Source organism: Sycon ciliatum, chromosome 1 (assembly GCF_964019385.1).
Source record: "Sycon ciliatum chromosome 1, ocSycCili1.1, whole genome shotgun sequence".
NCBI lineage: Eukaryota > Metazoa > Porifera > Calcarea > Leucosolenida > Sycettidae > Sycon > Sycon ciliatum.
In genome coordinates this window covers 88,950,839-88,971,724 of record NC_088643.1, presented here as the reverse complement: position 1 = coordinate 88,971,724, position 20,886 = coordinate 88,950,839, and the positions used below count along the sequence as shown (strand labels likewise).

The following is a 20,886-nucleotide window of genomic DNA, read 5'->3' as shown; positions in this document are numbered from 1 at the left end:
AAATGTGCGATGCATGTGCATGTGACAAAAATTAAACCCTTCAAAAATTCAATGGTAGGTTTTGAATTTTGTGGACAATAATATTGCAGTCATAATCATGTCGTGATTGAAAATGACTTCTAAACAAAAGGACAAGGATAGGAAGAAGACCTCATCCACCCCTGCTGTTGAAACACTCGTATCAGGGCGCACACCACGCGCCACAGCCGGAAATCGTCTCGGTAAACTTTTGAATGAAGAAACTGAGGATGATTTCTACAAAACTGCTCTTGGCGGATTCGAAGAGGAATCGGGCGATGAAGAGTATGAAACGGAGGACGATGCTGGAGACATAGTTGACTCTGACTTTGATAATGATGAAGGTGAAGATGCTGCTGCTCAAGATGGCTCAGATTTCGAAGAACCGGCCAAGAAACGAGCTAAAACTACTTACAAAGATCCACGTGCTAAGAAAGCTGCAGATACCACTAGTCGTAAGCGGATATCTACCCCTAAAAAGGCAACACAAACTACCAGTGAGACCAAATCAACGTCAACAGCAGTGGATTTAACTCCCATCAAATCTGAAAAGAATGATCAAGCCGAAGGTGCTCAAAGCACGCGGAAATCCTATCGTCTGGCCACTGTTGAGCAGCGGCGTGAGCATGAGAAGCGACAGCTGGAATCACAAAGTAAGCCAAAGAAGGCTGTGAAAGTTGTTCAGTTCCGTAAGCTTTCTCAAGAAGAGCTGCTTGCTGAAGCAGTGGAGACTGAACGGGAGAATTTGGCATCGCTAGCAGCTTACCGCCGGCTTGAGGAGGAACGGAAAAAGTCCAAGCACCCCAAGGCAAAGATTGTTGGTCCTAGCATACGCTTCATATCCACCACACTGCCCATGCTGGGTAAGGTGAAGATATCAGATAGGACCATCTCAGCTGCTGTAGACGGTGCAACACCGCCAACCACTGATGCGACTGCAAGCAGTGGAGATCAAACTGATGATACTGACACATGGCCTAGGAAATATGCAAGAAACTTCTTGTCATTCTCAGACAACGTGGCGACGCACTTTGATCATCAGCCGGTGTTGAAGGCACCGACACCTTTGATTTGCCCAGTGACTGGACTTCCAGCGAAGTATCGCGATCCTGTTACCGGGAAGGCTTATGCTACTGCTGAAGCATTTCATATTATTCGCACGCGTTATGCTCGTGATCAACATCGTTTGCAGCAGAGAGTACAAGAGAAAGGCTAATGAGATTGAGCATTGGCTGTGTTGTAAGTAGGCATAAACACACTGTGTTGTATATATTACTAAATAATCAACTTGTATTATATCACGCTCCTCGTCGTTCAGACTTGCACCACTGGAGGTCGTACAGCACCCGTGTGAGCTGTACTCCTCTCTGCTGTATATAGGCTGTATATAGGGATTTGTGCTCTTGTAATATCCATGCCAGAACGCTTGTGGCGTGAATTGACACATTCGTTCTGTTTAATTTGTGTAATCTTTCTGGCTAATGTGATTCAATGCTGCTGGCAGTGTAATTGTAAAAATATTGAAGCCATCATGTAGCGTCTTCTCTGGACTCTTGTTCAGGTTTTCTTGTTCAAGTACTCGAAGTAGCTTTCTTCAGGTTGGACGGGTTGAAGAGGTGTAGTAACAGGTCTCCTACAACCTGTGCATGCCAGTGTGTGTAGTGTGGTGGTTGCCTTGGAAGTCTAGTTTTCTTGGCAAGTTTATTCAATGTTGTTTTCTGCCATTAGCATGTTTTGCAGGAGTACATATACGTCAATTATGAACGTATACGGAATCAAATCACACCATTCCGGCCTTTGTTTGTAGAGAGCAGTGCTGATGGGGGCAGTCCTGTTTGTAGGGAGCAGTGCTGATGGGGGGCAGTCATGTTTGTAGGGAGCAGTGCTGATGGGGGCAGTCCTGGCTACTAGTAACTGGCAACTCTCATCCCAGATCGGGGATTGTCGAAACTTGACGACTCCCTAGCCCAGCTCCACACCGATGTGACCCTGGTCTTCAGCAGCTGGGTTTATATATGAGAAGTTTAGACCCTGGTCAAGTAATTAGTTCAAGCCGCCGTGTACAGTTCGGCAAAATTAACAGAATGTCCCATGTACCAGGGAGTTGTATAATCATGCAGAGTGAAAATAGCACTCCCTGGCCATGCCAAAAGTACGGGAACAGCTTATGCAATTTTCCCTTCTTTCCGCCCTGCTTTTTTTGCGTCTTGGCTTGCAGGGTCATTACCTATTGTACTCAAGTAGTCTTCTGCTCTTACTTTATCACTTCTCTCTGCTGCTTTGGCTGCATGGCTGTCACCCCACTACTTGCACATTTGCCACTATTTCCTTGCCATGCATGGGAAGGTGAAATAAAACAATTGTTTATGCGATTCCCGAATCAACCTACCCATGGGCCATGCCATGGACAATGTACACTCAGTAGCTGAACATGTAGTAGTGCGGTTGCGGGTGTATTCACTCTCGTACTGACGTGTGTCTCATACTGAGATACAATGTCATGGTTACTGCCCTGCCCCATATTGTTACTGGACTATGATTCGTATGAAGTGTTTGTGCTTTGCACCATGTCCTGTGTCATGTTTGCCCGTACCAGAAACCTTTCTTTCCAGTCGTGGCCAAAGAAGTCCAACCTGTGAGCCGAAAGCAGCGCCAAGGCTCGTGCTTCCCCTACGGCCCTCGGATGGGTTTTTGGATTGTGCATGATGTAATTGAAGTGGAACGATGGCGTTATTTTTGACTCGTGGCCCGTCGTGGGTCAGATTTCTTTGGCCATGGTTGTACAATGCTCACTCCGTGTGCTCCAGTACGCAGTCTTGCCTTGCAAGCTTAGCTTGATCATGCAGTGATCTGTCCACATATGGCTATTATAGCACTACCTGTGAATTAGTCTATGCCCCGCATGCAAGAGTATAATATGACCCTATACTCTTGGTAGCACACGTACTCAATCAATCTACAAAGCATACGTACATGTATGTAAAGAAATAGACAAATACCCTAACAAGGGCAGAGCTTTTTGGCCTCTGTTGTTCTGCCTTGTGTATGTACAGTCAACTTCGCTTATAACGACACTCGGCGGGGCATCAAAAAAGTGTCCTTATTCGAAAAGTGTCGTTATACCCGAAGTCTCAATATATGTATTACAGTGCAGTGGGATGGGACTTTGCTCTGGGCATGGAAATTATGTCGTTATTCGCGAATTGTCGTTATATCCGCAGTCGTTATTAGCGAAGTTGACTGTACTAAAGAGAAAAATGTACAAGAAAATAAAGATGTACGGACTACCAAATAATAATACTACCGTAATAATATCAAGAGTCCATGCACTCTTGATATTAATACCACGGCACGCGTACAAAGGCCAAAGTCTGACTCAAAATGAAAGAACAATATACATGTATCAGAATACACTGAAATTAATTAAGCCAAGTCCGCTTCTGTCTCCAGTCAACAAAAACTCATCCATAAACAATGTCTGATCTCCATTTCGACTTGTCTGCAGCAAATGCTCGTGCTACCAACTCAAGTAAACTAAAACAAGAGTATTATTATAACCCCCAGTGGGTGGATACTCTTGCTAAAAAGGGTAGCCACCAGGGAGTCGTAAAATACCGGTATTTTACGACTCCCTGGTAGCCACTGCACGCACGCAACTGGCGCACAAGCAGAACTGGAAGGTGTTCAGTTCGCCATGCGCCAGTAGCTTTGCCCGCAATGGCTATATACGACAAACATGGGTTACCGTATACGGTACGTGCGGTTTGTCGTACTTCTAGCGCTACAAATATAGAGTGAGTACGTGCACCCGTGGTGAGTGACCATGGCGATCACGCCACGCTCTTCGCTTCCGTGTTCATTGTGAGTACTCAAGTGTAGTGGGGACTTGCGTTGAGTTTGGGAAGCAGGAATCGTGGGCGAGATTTCATGACGAACTGAAGTGAAGAGGTCAAGTGCGAAGTCGTCACCAACGACAGCTTCTTGCAGCCCAAAGCCACAAAGTTCCTGGCATGTCTTCAGTTGTACGTAGTTTCATCTTGTAAACGAGTTTCTGTACTCCTACTAGTGGAGTTAGTTGGTCTTGTTTTTGGGTCTAACAGTTAGAGATTTACGGTAGTTCCGAAGTTCCGCTCATCTTCTGTTGTTTCCCGTCGAACCCGACCTCTTCGCGAATTCACTGCAGTCAGAGTCTGCTTGGATTTGAGTGCTGGTATTCTGGGCTTGCATGCTACACACCTATCCTGGAAAAAATGGGTAAGCATACCAGCACAAGTACACTCAATCTCTTTCCTCTGAAAGCCACTCTACTTGCACTGACACGAAATGTGTCACATGCTTCTTACAGCAAAGTCGTAAAAGTGCTACTATTAACATTAGTACTTTCAAGAACGCAGTTCTCATGCTCAAAGCTAGTCAAGCCGGGGCATTCTTACTTTCTTCATAAATTAGACTGGCTTTTAAAATCACATCCTTGGTGGAAGGGGAATTTCACATAATCTATCATCAAGCCTGAAGATTCTTATCTTCCTGGCTGGGTGCTCAAGGGCTCGGCAACTCTTTCTGCTTGTGGCATGCATTGACAATGCTTTGTCTGCTCTAATTCTTTTGCTTCCAGCCAAGTATTGCAAGTGCATGTATGACTATGATGCGGGGGATGATGACGAGCTGACATTTGTCGAAGGAGACATCATACAAGTCAGTGATGATAAGGAAGAAGGCTGGTGGACAGGTACACTCAAGGGCAAAAAGGGAACTTTCCCCAGCAATTTCGTTGAGAAGATCAGTGAAGAAGAAGGACGTTCTGCTCTTGGCCTGCCTACCCTTAGTAAGTCATTGTGTGTGTGTGTGTGTGTGTGTGTGTGTGTGTGTGTGTGTGTGTGTGTGTGTGTGTGTGTGTATGTGTATGTGTGTGTGTGTGTGTGTGTTAGTGTGTGTGTGTGTGTGTGTGTGTGTGTGTGCGTGCGTGTGTGTGTGTGTGGGAGTGTGTGCGCGTGTGTGCGCGTGTGTGTGTGTGTGTGTGGGAGTGTGTTCGCGTGTGTGCGTGTGTGTGTGGGGGGGGGGGGGGAGTGTGTGCGCGTGTGTGTGTGTGGGAGTGGGGGGGGGGGGGGGGGGGTGCAATATGTGTGCATCATGACTACACACGTACACACACACACACACACACACACACACACACACACACACACACACACACACAGCGGTATGCATTACCCCACTTCGCTGCTAAGCGGCTGGCGAGACGCTTCTGGTACGCACTGTACTCGCTGTGGAGGACAGCATCAGTGGAACACACCAAAGGAGTAAAGGAGCCTCGTAGCTCTTCAGCGGCATGCTTGTATTTCCGATTCTTCGCTGCAGCTGCTTTGTTGGCGGTGGCATTCCAGGACAGGTTGGCCTTGGCATAACTGGGTGCGTCAGCATCTACGATGCGGTTAGCTCGGGCCCGGTGCGCGAGTGAAACCGAACGAGACAAAGGCTTTCGCTCTTTAGTGCTATTGACTGGCTTTTCATACGATGCCTATTGATGTCTAGAGACATGCTGTCTAGCCTTCCCCTGGTACGCATTCACGGGGCTTTGTTGAAGTTCGTGCCGTGAACTGCCAAAGGGAATTGTTTGAATGGTGCTGGGGCAAGTGCGACATTACGGCGTCCCTGCAGCCGGCCTAATCGCGTTTGTTGCCACAACCGATTTTATCAAGATCATGGGCATGGGAAACAGTTACCCCCTATCCCATTTTCCACTTTCCAACATTGTCTTGCCATGCTAAATGCAATGCATGGGGAGAATCCCCGACTTCACCCGAACAAATGTGCCTTTTTGAACCATCCAATATAGTGACTTTCAACTGCATTTTCGTTGAATTGCATGAAAAAAAAAAAAATCGGAAAATGAGTAGGGGGCGGCACTTTCACAAACAGAGTAGGGGGGGGGGGGGGGCGCAGCTTGGCCTGATTATGTTCAGGATCTAACTTTGCGCTTGTGCCCGTGTGTGTGTGTGTATGTGTGTGTGTATATGGATGTGTGTGTGTGCACGCATGTGTGCGTGTGTGTTTGTGTGTGTGTGTGTGCGTGCGCATGCGCGTGCTCCATGCATGTGGTGTGTCATTTTGGACTGTGTTCTGCACACATATTTCATCGGTCCAACATCAGATCCACCCATTATCCGTAAGAAGGTATGTGAAACGTCTGGTTAACTACCCTCTGATAACAATGAGTGATCTACTGTCGTGGACATGGAAATCCGGTCGCACGTCTAGCGGCCCCAGGGCGCTGGCCATGCAGCCGTGGATAAGCGGAACATGCATTATGCGATGCAGCGCGCTGGTCGCATCGCGGATCAACATGACTTTGTGCACTGCACGCAGCGTTCTGTACGCGCTGAGGGCGCCGGCCCCTGTCAATCGACTGCATTTCCATGTCCGCTACAGTATGAGCAAAGGTTCTTCGGTGTGGACCATGAGCTTGTGTATGCTGACGTATACTGGTCAGCCTACTGTAAAAGCCATTATTCTAACGAGGCGCATATATAATAATAATAATAATAATAATACCACAGCACGCGTAATAATATAATTATGTGGGTATAATTATACGTTCCGCTTCTGTCCTATCTCCTATGATCAAATTCCATTATCAAGATAATTATTAACACGGCGCACTGATGACCTGTGACGCCAGATCATGGATTGTCGGCCAGATTTCTCCATGTAGGCTTGTCCAGAGCGATGGCCCTCACATTCCCCAGCTGACTGCTGCGCTTCAAGTCGATGTTCCTCCTCTGTAAGTCGCTTGTGATGCGCGTCACAATGGATGTCCTTGGACGTCCACGCCCAGCCTTGGCATCTCCCGCAAAATAGCCCGTCAGCGCGATCCATGGCGGCATAACGATTTCCCAAAATTGACTAGTTTACGTGTACGAAAGGTAACGATTCTCACTCATTCTCGAAGCTCAATAGGACAGTATACGTATCGATTTCTGTATAACGGTTTCTATTTTAACGACAGATTTCTCCTCGTTAACTCGTTAGAGTTAGCACATCGTTATATGGCTTTTACAGTTGTTCTCATTCAGCATAAAGCTGGCGGTACGGGACATAAAAGCTTGTCGGGAAGGCTGGAACGAGCTGTAATATATGGTACTATGCGTACGACATGACATAAAGTAGCTGTTGCGATGGTCAAAATTGATCGGCACCAGGGGTCTCGTAAATTTAGTTGGTCTTGCCTTTTGTCTGTCACATTAAATTTTGACAATGTTCAAACTTTTTTCGTCTTTTTCTTGTTCTCTCCCAGCCGGGATCAATACGTTCGCTCAGCCCAGGTGAGAGTTGAGGAGAGTTGAGAATGGTGTGGCATGATAACGGCACACCAACCACCCCCTGTGCACTGTCCTTTCAATCTCTTCAGCCGTGGGGAAACCGTGTGTTTGGAAGGAGTGATTTCATCTCTATCTTGCCATATTGCCAAGTTATTGAGTACCCCTTCTTTTGGGAGACTTTGAAGAAGAACATTACTTCACTGATGAAGCCCCGGAAATTTGATCTACACAGACTACAATGCGTCCACGTTCTGACCTATATCAGCAGACACTGTGCGCATGCAGATGGCCTGTAAGGCTGTAACCAATGCATCTGCTGCCCAGGCCTGGGCAGCGGTTACTCCATGCTCTTTGAACTTCACATTCTCAAGTGTAAAACGGACCGAGAGTGGTGTGTCGAGATTGCACAAGCGAAGCCTATCTTCTGTGCTTGCCAAGCGTGAGCACATACAACTATGATGGCATAACATGAACATTCTTATTCTACCATTTGCTGTTATCTTCCACTCTTCTTGTTTTCAGCCAAGGAAACGGCGACAGCTGAATATGACTATGAGGCCCAGGACGATGACGAAGTATCCTTCAGCGAGGGCGACAAGGTAGAAATCCTCGACAAGAAACCTGGCACCGAAGGTTGGTGGAAGGTGAAGCACAGCAATGGCAAGGTTGGACTTGTTCCCGATAACTTCTTCATCATCACACCATCATCAAGATCACCCAGGGTGAGGTTTAGTGGTAACCTAGTGTTATTTTTAAGTTATGTTTTTTTTAGTCCAAGCTTTCGTGTCCTTCAACCATCATGTTTAATGATAACCATACTGTAAAAATCGTGTGGCAACATATACTAGTACTGGAGTTCACAAGAAGGTAATCAAAGCCACCACTGGCCCTGCCATTCCCTACCCCAGTTTATGAGATCATTTGATCTGCCTAACCCTGAAACACAATTCCTAGGTGGCAAATCCAATACTCACTGTCTGCATTTCTCTTTAATCCACTCTTGTTGTTGTTGTTGTTGTTGTTGTTGTTGTTGTTGTTGTTGTTGTTGTTGTTGTTGTTGTTGTTGTTGTTGTTGTTGTTGTCGTTGCTGCTGCCACTGTCGCGGATGTGGATGTTGTTTCTGTTGCCATTGTAGCTCAGTGCTAGCGGGCCCTCTCAAACATCTCCAGCTAAATCCCCTCCCAGTGATGGCAATGCTCAGGCTACTATTACCAAAGCAGGTATGCGTACAGGCTGTTCATAGATTGAGCGGGTGTGCGTTTGTGCATGCGTGTGTGGGGGCATGTGTGTGTGTGTGTGTGTGTGTGTGTGTGTGTGTGTGTGTGTGTGTTCAGATGAATTGACTTACGTAGACATGTGCAAATATTGTGTTGTAATGGGAACTGTTTCAGGTTGCTAGTATCATCAGGGCTCCACCAGCTTTGAACTGCCGGTCGGATTTCACTAATAGTGCAAATGCAGTAGCCCTAGTCTTAGTTGTGCCATGTTCGCTTCTGTTTGGTTCATGTACTTGTAGACATTATCTTGAACATAAATATATCTCACAATACATTGTATTGTGAGATAGGCAACGATATGCCTAATAATATCATGTTGTGTCTTGTGTGCTGTGTGTGTGTGTACACATGTGGGTATGGATGTCTGTGTGGATGTCTGTGTGTGTGGGGGGGGGGGGGGGAGGGTACTTGTCTGTGTGCATGCATTTGTGTGTGTGTGTGCACGCGTGTGTGTTTGTGTGTGTTTGTGTGTGTGTGCGCGTGCGCGCATGCACAGCTGCCAATATTCGGAAAAACATGGCCAGCGGTGCTACACCTCTCTCTACAGGTACTCCACCTGCCTCCACTACAAGTGCTTCTCCAAGTGTGTCTGCCGGTGTCAAAGCGAGTAAGTTGATGCTGTCTGTTTCCTCTAGACTTGTCAAAAGCTCATAAACGTAAATGATACCCAATGCCGTAGACAGTACATGATGTAATGCTTGTCTCTGTTCCTACAATGGAACAACACTAAGTAACACCGCGACACAGTGCCAAAGAAAAGAAGAAGAAAAAAGAAAAGGAAGAAAGATGCAAAGCGGTCAGCATGTAGGCGTCACATCTGCAATACATCGAAGTCAATAGCTCTGTGCTACACAAGAAGTTGCATCTTCCCATGTATGTTCACATCGTCGCCGCTCAGCAAACTTTAGTCCACTTGGGCCTGTCAGTGGCTCAGTTCCAGAGAGTGTTGAGGTGCGGCGTCATGCCAGTTCATCTTCAGCGCCATGTCTTGTTGATGGGTCGAGACCAGACACAGGACCGGGTTATTCCTCGCCTGTGTTTCGTATTTGCGAAATGTGCCCAAGCAGACATCTCACTCGCTTCGCCATGGCAGAAATCGGTCTTGGTGTGAGTTAGCTGGTGCAGATTGTTGTTTGAGATGATAATTACACAAGTACATTAAGATACCAAACATATGCCGAGTTGCTTGTGGCGGGGTTTGTCCAGGGAACCTTCCAATGCATTTGATAGGCCTGCACAAGCAATGCTGAATGTGAGGATTGGAAGCACATGCATGTTGTAGAGCCTCACCCAGGTACATGTACTGTACTGTACTGTACTGGCTTGGAGATGCTGCCACCAAAATCGGATAGTACATGTACACAGCTAAGCAAGACACCCTGGTTTGAAGCTCAGAATCAACTTCAATCAGGAGCAGAGTTCCATGCACTCAATACCAAGCTTTACCAAAAAGAGTACCAGTATGTTGTCTACTGGATGTCAGACTAAGTGCCCATCGACCGTACCAACTTACTGGCATCTTGGCTTCTTCTTTTCTAGTGACTAAGCCTCTTGTATGGGCAAACCACAGCAAAGGTTGCCATAAGAAGCAGGAGAGCGCAAGACAAATACTTTTAAGAAACCGATGACATGACATTGTATTGAGTAATACTTCTTCTCCTGTGTGCACACAGCACTGCGTAGCGTTCTTGCCCATCGTGGTTTTGCTAGTGTGTGAGCATTTGGAATGAGCTTCGACAACCGCTTGAATCGCCCTGTGTGTATGTTATAACATGTGTGTGTGTTTGTGCATGTGTGTGTGTGTGTGTGTGTGTATGTGTGTGTGTGTGTGTGTGTGTGTGTGTGTGTGTGTGTGTGTGTGTGTGTGTGTGTGTGTGTGTGTGACTTTGGTGTGACTTTGGTGTGTCTGCAGAGCCAGCTGAGTCTCCAGCAACAGTAAGTACGATATTCCACTATTCTAATTTGGCGAGTTTGAATATATTGCTTCATTTATTTACGGCTCGCATGAGAGGCCATTTTATAGACTGATATCTCTGCATCTGTAAGAACACCGGTGCACTCAAGGATCAAGGTCCAGTTTTAGTTTCTAGAGCGATGGGAGTGAGGTAATATGACCTAGCACATTGGTCAATAATTGAAGCTGTCACGTCATAGCGCCTATTCGCGTAAGGCTCTTCTTGATCAACTTCAAAACAAAATAACCCCGACTAGTTAGGGTATTGTGTTTTCTACACTGCATAACATTGATGCTTTCAGACTTGAAAATGGCTGTTCCATTCGTTTTTGTGATTTTCCTAGCAGACACCAGCTCAATCTGCCCCAACAACTGATTGGAGAGCGAACCTCAAGAAGAGAACAGGCAACAAGCCGGTAAGAGCAAACATCAGCTTGCAGAATGCAGACATGGCCATGTGGCGGACTTATCTGAAGCACGCACGTTATACTTCTTAAGTACTCACCAGCTGTAACGTCGAAGGCAACACACGCACACACACACACACACACACACACACCACACACACACACACACACACACACACACACACACACACACACACACATTTTGAATATCGTTTTTTACTTTTACATCTCTCAAGCATATTATTTGCCAAGTGTGACGTATGTGAATCAGCTGGCAATATACAGCATTCCTTCTGTCTGTCCTATGCAGGTTGGAGGAACACAACCAGCTGAGAAGCCAGAGGACACCGTAAGTACAACACAGACGCAATTTGCAGCATTTCACTTTTTGGAGGATCAGTCTCCAGAGACAAAATGGATCATTACCTATGAAGTATTTTCCCGGGAATTTTTCCGAAGTATAAGCTGCCCCCCCCCCTCTTTTGCCACAATATACAGACATCTATCCCATCCTATCCCATGTTATCACCGTTAATTTGATCATGGGAGGATAAGCCCCCCCCCCCCCCCCCTTCGGTGAATTTTGAATGTTCAAAGTGCAGCTTATACTCCAGAAAATACGGTAAAGCCGGTGTCCAGACCCTGCTCAAGTTTATTCCAAGCCATCATCCATTCAAGCTGCAGTGTATGCACTACCGGTGCAGAATTGCATGTGTCCGTGCCAGTGCACTCTTCAATTGTCATGTTTCTACTCCAGTCATACTGCTGTAGAGGATATTCTTCTGCACAAGACTCTGTGGTGGTCATCAGTGTATGTACAAGCATTTTCTGTTGTTGCCAGGCTCTACTGCTGATGCTGGTGCTTCATGTAGCTGTGGATCGTTTGAGTTCAATGCCATGCATTATTATAGTAATGCTTTCTTTTGCCTCATTGCAGACACCTTCCTGGATGAAAAGGAAGAGAGAACTTGAGGTAAGATATTGGAGAAGCCTGCACATCTGTGCTTGCACACATACATAATCTTACACTCTCACACACACTCTCTCTCTCTCTTTCTCACACACACACACACACACACACACACAACACACACACACACACACACAACACACACACACACACACAACACACACACACACACACAACACACACACACACACACAACACAAAAACACAAAAACACATACTTACTCGTTCATTTGGACATATCATGAGAAGAACCACTGACTCTTCCGGTGAAACTTGGTATGACTGATAACCTTGGCTCCCCGTCCCCAGAAACAAGAATAGTTTCATAATTGTAGGCGCGGCAGGATGCATGGAACTGTTATCTTCACGGCTAATTCTAATTCCACGGAGTATTTTTCCATGAACCTATCACAGTTTATGTTAGTATTACGCAGACAGCTTTCTGACAAGAGCTCAATACAATCATGTCGATTGGGTTAGCCTACATCCAGTATGTTCGCGCAAAGCAATCTAACATACCACAACTACCACCATCACCGCCACCATCATTTACCATAGTTTGTGCATCCACAAACCAGGTATGCAACTGTGGTTATGGGTCAGTGCGCGGCATGCTGGCTTCATTACGTAACTAACTTGCCTGCATCACGCACTGACAGTCTGTACCCATGCACCAAAATCCACGCTCTCTTGTATCGGCATGCCTGGTTTTGCTGGATTCGTACAGACACAAACTCTAAATTTTGGATGCATGAACTTCATTCAGTTGCATACAAAAGTTAGTTTCAAACCACCAATGGAAAGGGTGGTGTTTGATTTTCGGCAATGTGTGGACGTAGCTGCATGTAATGAAGGCAACTTGCTGCACATCTGGTCCATAGAAAGGAGATCACAATTGCATACTCTTGTTTGTGGACCCTTGATGTACTTTAAAGGAACTTGTTTCTTGTTTTTGAACCTGTTTCCTCTTTTTTTTACTTGATTGTATGGCTGGTAGGACGAACATGAGAAGGAGAAGGAAAAGGAAGATGAAAAGGAAAAGGACGGGCGACAATTCCCGGTAAGTATCTAATACTATCTACCTAATGTCTAATGAATACACTCGATCTCCGGACAGCTAGCTATTCGACCTTGTTAGGTCTCTTCAACGAAGCTCAGCGATACTGGCCAAACCGATTGCAACACAGTCTAAGAGCAAGCTTGGCAAGAGGGCAGGTAGCCTTTGACGCTAACCGGAAAGAGTGTTCCACGAAGCCAAGGCAAGGAAGCATAATGCCTACATGTACTTTGTTGTCACTCAGAGTTTCGTGGGGAAAACACCCTAATGTTCCAATGGCCTTGATGTGAAGGCAGGCTAGTCTTGATTTAGCACCTTTACGTACATGTACTACACTGTGAAGCCTGTCCAAAGCCTGCTCAAGTGACCAGTAAAAAGTGGTCGCCTTGGCCAGGTGGTCGCCTTGGCCAGGTGGTCCTCATATCCCGGCTAGTAGGTCAGGTGACCACATTCACTGTATACGTTTGGTTTGTCATTCTGATCAGTACCTCACACTGCACATACCTATGCTAACAGCTAGGTGCAGTGTGTAAGTAGCACAGGTGCGGGTGGGTGTCTGCATCACTGTTGAGCATGGTGGTGATCAAGCATGACCACCGGCCGTGTTTCATGCGCACCTGGAGCTGTTTGTGCCATGCAGCCTTTGCTACACTTCTTGCACTGTGTGAACAGTGAATTGTGTACACACAAGGTACACTTTAGTCGCAGAAGGGTGCTTGGTGGTCACGGAAGGGAATGGTGGCCTTGCCCTGCAGGCTACTTTAGCTCGGAACGTGTCCATGACAAGGGGAAGTGGTCATCTTGGTCGAGTGGTCGCCATATCCGACGGGTCGCATTAACAGGTTTTACTGTAGGACATATAATTTTATTCGTAGTGCGTTTATATTTGATGCATCGGGGCTCCCCGCGTACTAGTTTGCATGTGTAGTGTGCGGGTAGTACGGTACCGGTGAGGGCTGTGTCCTACTAGCCTGTGTAGTTTCACAGGAAGTGTGGGGTTCGAAGTCTGAAGAAAATGTTGAACGGTCTTTGTTTGGATGACGACTACACCATAGCTCAACAGTAAGAGCAATGCTGGCAAAGGTCCCTGGTTCGAATCCGGGTGGTGATAACATATGTTTTGCTCTTTAGATTTCCCCCTTTCAATCCCAGAAAACTGATGAATACTCCTGTGTTCACTATCATTTCTCTGGTGCTGTTATGCTTAGGGTCCATCTGTGCTTAGTCGCACTCGTATGGGTGCTGGTGGTGTTGGTACCGGTGCTGGTGTTGGTACTGTTGGTGCCGGTGCTGGTGCCGGTGCTGGTGGTGCTGGTGGTGCCGGTGCCGGTGCCGGTGCTGGTGGTGCCGGTGCTGGTGGTGCCTCTGTCAATAAACCAGCCAAGGTCAGTGACCATACTACTGCATGATAGGTTACTGTCAGTGAACATTTCATTAACTTTCTCGGAACATTTAATTCTAACGTCGTAATGATTTAACGAATTAAAAAAAAAAACGTTAGTTTTGAAGCCATTATGTGCAGAAACGATGTACATGTACAGTCATTTACCGGTTTTTACAGCCAGAATTCGTTAACATTGCGCCTCTCTAACCAACGAAAATCCGGAGACCGTTAACTTCAATAGACTTTTTAAAGATATGTGGTCTTACAGTATGCCGATTGCGTTCCACAATCATTTTTCTATCATTTATTTCACATTAACCCGAGCTTCCTCCGGGCAGGGGGGTCATGGGTTAAGGATCCGGTTGAGTGAGAGAATTAAAAAACTGCATGGAAGAAGCTGTGCCTGAGAAAGAGAAAAACAAGCGGAAGTTCAATAATAATTCCTTTTCTCCCAATTCCCAGATTCCAGCATTCCGAGAATCAAAACACGATACGAGCACTGGATGCGGAAGGAGCTGGGTGATCATTTCCACTAAGAATGATGTGTAGCCGCTTGATCTGGGGCTGATGATGACAGAATGTATGAAAGGCATCACACTCCACCATACTCTCTGCCTGCGTAGGACAGCATCTGCAAGCCTGATCATTTTCGATAAAAAGGAGGTGTCACATTCGGCTGCTCCAGCCCAGTGCCTGCAACACAGAATCCACTAGGCGTAACCCGATTGTCCAGAAGATCAGAGCAGAACAGAGCCAAGACACCAAAAACAGGACTGATAACATTGCATTATTATTATTACTAAAAGCATGTCCGCGTAGGTGGCGGGGGTGCCACTTTCGCTTATGCCATTCAGGATTGATGTCTGAAGAGTAATACGATACAATGAAATGACAGAAGTGACGTCAACAAAAGCCGTTAGCACCAACACCAATATGACTAATGGAAAACTTCATCCAAAGTATAAAATAAAATAGAATATGCATACAACATGTCTGGTCAGTCCTGTTAGGTGGGGCGGGCTCCACGCCATGCCTGTCGGTCCGCTGCCATTGTGCGGACTGTGTCAACATCTAGCGGCTGGTGGAGGGTAAGTCCATGCCATGATAACAGTTCCGTCTGCAAGACCGTTACCAAAGTCGTCCGAGGTCGACCCCTGAAGCGTTCAGTGCCCTCGTCGTTGGCCAGGCGAAGAAACATATCCACTGCCAACTGTGGAGGAGCAGTTGGGGCCAAACGAAAGATATGGCCAGCGAGACTGTAGCGCTGCCTTGTGATCATCTCGCTGATGGGGACAGCTCCGCAGCGCTTATACAGAGTGTCATTGCTAATTCGTTTAGGGTACCGCATGTCGATGATGCTTGGGGCCTACCGATGTCGGAGCTCGCGCGAATGGATTCGTTCCACAGGACCCAGCTAACATTGCATAAGCTAAAAAAAGCCCTAAATGCAACAAAGCTGTTCCATGTTGCAAAATTATTGAAGAAAACGAACTAGCATCCAATTGCTGTTGAGTCCGCAGCTGGAACAACGCCTACCTGAGATATTGACAAGGCAAGGTTTGTGAAGTAGCACTTCTATAGCTTGTTTGCAGCCACTTTGTCAGATGCCATGTCTTCTCCCACTCCCGCTCCCTAGTAATACCGCTGGCGGCAACTAAAGTCGAAACCGCCCAGAAATGCGCATGTGTTTGTGTGGGGGGGGGGGGGGGGAGGTAAGAAAATCTGCATTCAGTGCCCACATGTGCTGTGGCATTCTAATAGCAGGCAACGCAGGAATTCTGCTGTTTGTGTGGTTGTGTATTCTCTTGTTCTGGAGATTTGAAGATTTACCGTACTAGTTTTATGTCTGTTTCTGCGCTGTCTGCTACTACAACCATCCTGATTCTGGATGGGTGTTGAAGGTTGAAAAGGTGTGTGTGTGTGGGCGTGTGTGGACGTGTGTTTTGCAGCCGGGTCCGTCAAGGGGGGTCTCGCCCGGGCCCGGACCAGCCTTTTCCTTCATCCCACCCCCTCCAGCAGGAACACAGGCAGCAGCTAAACCAGCGCCAGTTGAGGGCACAAAGGTAGTCGTGACACCAAGATTTGGAGCCTCTCCACCATGCCGTGTAAGTACATGTACAGTGCAGTCACTATGCAGAATGAACAGTATCCATTTCCAGTTTATTCATGGTGGGGTCACATGGTGGGGTCGCTTTGTACGAGCAACTAATACAGTAAGTTCACGTTGGTCTTCTGTTAGGTATGTGAAAAAGGAGGACAAAACCTTTTTCACCATAATTTATTAGGCTCAACATCCGAGTGTTAGGTATGTGTTCACAATTTTACAAAAGTCCCTTCTGTCTTGTGGATTTCTCTTGGTTTAGGACAGGGATGTAACGGGTATTTGGTTCGAGACACAGATGTGCTGCCAACACTAGGAAGCTCAGTCTGATTCTTGTGAAAGATAGAGAAATCACTTGAAAAACAGATTACGTCCCGATGTATACCGGTGTGCTAGTACATGGAGATGAGGATCTCTCCACTGTGGCACACGCAATGAAAACGTATACAGATCTGGTGCATATCACCCACATTTGGCGGCAGACCTTCAGAAAAATGCAGCATTTGGAACAGGAAATTCGCAGTTCACATTTCGTGTGATTTCTTTGCTTGAACATAGAGCAGAATATCTTCTCTGTGACGACTTGTGTGGAGCCCAAAGCGTGTTGGCGCGAGTATTGGAACTCAAATAATTTCTTTGGAGCAGAACTTCACTGATGAAAGGCCATCATTGGTCTTTTCAGTGTGCTTTGCAGAGAGTAAACTTCGTAGATGAATAGAGGAAAAGAAAAAGACGTGCAAGTAACTGTAGTATTGAAGCAAGGTCTAATCTGGTCTTACACGTTCTGACACAGTCAGTGAATTCGTACTGGAGCAAGTCTGTAGGGGCAGTCTGCAAGGAGTAGAATCATGTACGCGGGGAGAAGCATGTAACACGCCACCGTAGAGAAATGATGATGGAAGTATTGAACTTTTAAGGTTAAACACTTATTGCAGTGAGGTGGAGAGATGGGATGGCAAAGAGGCGACAAGTGACCGCTTGGTGATACTGTGGAACGTGTGCTATACATTGCAGGTTGGAAGAGGGTTGATCAGTACATACTGCGAGGCACTGTACGCCTGGTGTGCCCTGCATGCCTGGAGTACACCATCTTCCGCACACTATTCATGATAATGTAGTACAGTTGCTCTACCAAGTATATGTAAATCCAATACCGCCATCCATAGCAGTTATGTACACAAACACATGGAATATGGACAGCTCTGCATGCAAGCCGTCTTTGCTTCTCACAAAAGAGACGAGGCCGACAGACAGGCAGGCAAGTATATAACCGTACCACACAACAGGAGCAAGACTGACCTGCTTGATACTGATATAATTATATATTTCAACGATTTGACGATTGTTTTCTTCATAATGATAATGATAAATACTGCTCCATACTATGAATTCCTTGTCTGGTCCTGTGATGGTGTCTCATCGTATGGATGTCAAGTTTTTACGGAACTAGACAGACAGACAGAGGGAGGGAGACAGCCGTTGAGCAAGAACAGAGCATTGTTCTCTTCTTTCTTTTTTCCTTTTTCTTGTTTCCTGTGGGATACCGTTGCCTGTTCACTGGCCCCTTGACAACCACCATTAACAGAAAGATAGCGCTGGTGCCGGCAGTATCAACGCTGGTGTGAATAGTGCGGGCACTAGTCCTACAGGTATCAGTGTTCCGATCACGGGCGCTTCGGATGCCGAAACTGACAAGCAGGTGAAGAAGCTCATGGATCAAGTTGCTGACCTGCAAAAGCAGGTTGCAGTTGTCGGTGACTTGCAGAAGCAAGTCAACGCTCTTTCAGTCCAGCAAGGTCAGGTGGCTGACATGTCAGAGGTTCAGAAGCAAGTCGCAGGAATAGCAGATCTGCAGAAACAAGTCACTACGATGGCCACAGCAATGAAGAGCATGCAAAGCACCATCCATGGCCTGGAGAGTGAAGTGGATAGTGAGAAGAAGCTACGCAGCTCGTGCGAAGTGGAGCTGCAGCGCATCCGCAAGAAGCTCAACAGCAAAGAGCTGGATGATGTTTGCTAACCTAGGCTTCTGCCGGATACAAAGCTGTATGCGACTTGATGCATGCAGTTTCATTGGTGCAACGCTAGGTGATTAGAGAGCCAGGTAGGCTTGTTACACGCAGTGATCCATGCCTTGATTGCTATCCATTGCTGACATATTGGAATGATATTTTTTAATTTATGCTTCTAGTATTTTAACCACATTTTCCGTGTGTGTGTTGTCTGCATTGACGTGCGTGTCTCTGATACTTCTCAATCCTCATGCAGTTTTGTTGGTCTCTCCCGTGTAAAGTTGTTTGTGTATGTCCAGTACTTTCATCTTCTTTACCATCTGAATATTTACCTGTGCTTTTTGGGGCGCAAAAAATGCAAAGCGCAGCTCTATGTACACACACCCCAGTGGTTGTTGGACTTGAGTGCATTTACCCAATACTCAAAAATACTGATTATTTATCTTTTCCGGGATTACCAATATGTATCACTATTAACGATTACTTCCATTTCTAGTCGACCAACTGTCCCAATTTGACTTTACTGTTTACAATGCTGCAGTGTGATCCCGCACCTGCTGTTCTGTTTGCTTTCCACATACAGCACTCGTGCAGCTAGCGCGTTACTCTTGTTTTTGTGTCATGCTCGAATGCTCTGGGAATAGTCACCACTCGCATACTTTTCTTTTCCATGTCACCCCTGGGTGCAGCTTTCATTTTCTCTGTGATGGCACCCCTACATCCTGAAAGAAAACAAGTGATAGCGTCTTGTTCAGTAATGAAATAAAGCTAATCGTGCCCCATATCGTGTACCTCCCTTTAGACTCCCATAAGTGGTATGGGTCCTTGTCCTGCCTGGTGGTTTCTCCGCCTCTGCACGCTCCATGCATAGTTCGCGCCTACTGCGCATGCCCATCCAGTGATGTAATTCTTATCACTCGCTCTTCCCATGCATGCCCTGCATTGATAACTCACACCTCCTCTACATGCCCATGCGTATCCCCCACAATAAGAACAAGCTATCCCGCGACAAAAGCATTAGTTGTCTGATGATTGCCTTAGCATTTAGGTACGTGCATGAAACGCAGCGTTACAACGTATGTTTATACAATTGGTGAAACCATTCTTTTTGACCTTTGTCCCTTTAGACTCCTGTAAGGTGGCCAGTGGCCTGCTACTGTTAAGTGTTGTCTTGTAAATCCACGGATGAGTTGAATTTTTTAAAGCCTCGTGCAAGAAATGGATGGGCAAACCTGTAGAAAAGTTCTCTTTGGACCCCCAACGTTGCAACGTACTGGTACTCCTAAGTCGATATTAGAATCAGGGAGTCGGAAAATAACGGTATTTTGCGACTCCCTGATAGAATTCCCCCTCTAAAGCTCACATGCTTGCCGAACATGGCATCCAAGAAACAGGCGTCAGCGCCAATGATGCCACATATCAGTTCAAAACTAACAGTTACCTGGAGACAACCAGAATCTTACTTACTGGATGCAAACCCTGGCTAGAACTAAAACACAGACTAATGTGTTAATGCAATGAATATAACTAAATGCGCACTCATATCACAACCATGGGGACGAGTAATGTATTCCAGAACGTTTTCTTGTCACAATTATCAATGGAATTTGTGACCAAGAGAATGATGAAACTACAATAGGATTTATACACTTCTTGGTTGCATTCTTGGTTCAGTGTTGTTCGTTCTGCAAGTAGTTTCAAGCAGTTGAAAGTTCTAGAAGCAGTCTACATTCGCAGTCGTGATTCAAATCTTTGTAAACAAAAAGAAAATGTCACTGCACTTACACTATTCCAGTAATTAATTCGCACTCACACACACTTGCACATGCATGTCCATTGTCACACTGCACTTGCTGAATTTGCTATCATTTTCACCTGTATGGTTTTTATTACCTGTGCAAATTTTTCCTAAGTTTGTGCTATTTGTCTTACTATTCTTGTATCCTCGTTGTTTCACTCCAAGTGTATAAATCCTATTGTAGTTTCATCATTCTCTTTAGTCACGAATTCCATTGATAATTGTGACAAGAAAACGTTCTGGAATACATTATTCGTCCTCATGGTTGTGATATGAGTGCGCATTTAGTTATATTCATTGCATTATTAAGAGTATTGTCTCCACTTCGCCTGTTTACTATTATAATGTGTTAATTCATTAATTTTGTAGAGAACAAGTACTAGTACTAGTGCTAGTATGTGCTTTAGCCAGAACATGCTGTTACAGATGCATCATTGCCACAGCTGTACTAGTGACTAAGTCTGTGCGTGTAATCGCATCTACACAACAACCAGCAACAGATTTCATTTTCAACAAACTTTCAACAAGGGGGACGGACGCTCCTCGTCATCACTTTTAGCGATATCTATTTTTCACTGTTCGAATCATA

At 46.0% G+C, this 20,886-nt stretch overlaps 2 protein-coding genes across 3 annotated transcripts; both read left to right on the top strand.

The window, feature by feature from the left end:
• The first annotated feature begins 40 nt into the window (after window positions 1-40).
• On the top strand, window positions 41-1,818 carry LOC135806269 (vacuolar protein sorting-associated protein 72 homolog). Its single transcript, XM_065320430.1, has one exon. It carries the CDS (start codon window positions 113-115, stop codon window positions 1,232-1,234), a length of 1,122 nt encoding a protein of 373 aa, XP_065176502.1. The 5' UTR covers window positions 41-112; the 3' UTR covers window positions 1,235-1,818.
• Window positions 1,819-3,925: 2,107 nt separating this feature from the next.
• LOC135806267 (CD2-associated protein-like) lies at window positions 3,926-19,534 on the top strand. Of its 2 annotated transcripts, none has more exons than XM_065320429.1 (15): window positions 3,926-4,272; window positions 4,634-4,843; window positions 6,170-6,192; window positions 7,313-7,340; window positions 7,860-8,059; window positions 8,473-8,557; window positions 9,111-9,221; window positions 10,527-10,549; window positions 10,916-10,984; window positions 11,286-11,324; window positions 11,913-11,948; window positions 12,943-13,005; window positions 14,211-14,387; window positions 16,336-16,491; window positions 18,073-19,534. In XM_065320429.1, exons 1-15 carry the CDS (start codon window positions 4,269-4,271, stop codon window positions 18,505-18,507), a joined length of 1,659 nt encoding a protein of 552 aa, XP_065176501.1. In that variant the 5' UTR covers window positions 3,926-4,268; the 3' UTR covers window positions 18,508-19,534. The 2 variants fall into 2 exon arrangements, with proteins under 2 accessions (XP_065176501.1, XP_065176500.1); XM_065320428.1 differs by having other exon boundaries at window positions 10,913-10,984.
• Window positions 19,535-20,886: the final 1,352 nt, after the last annotated feature.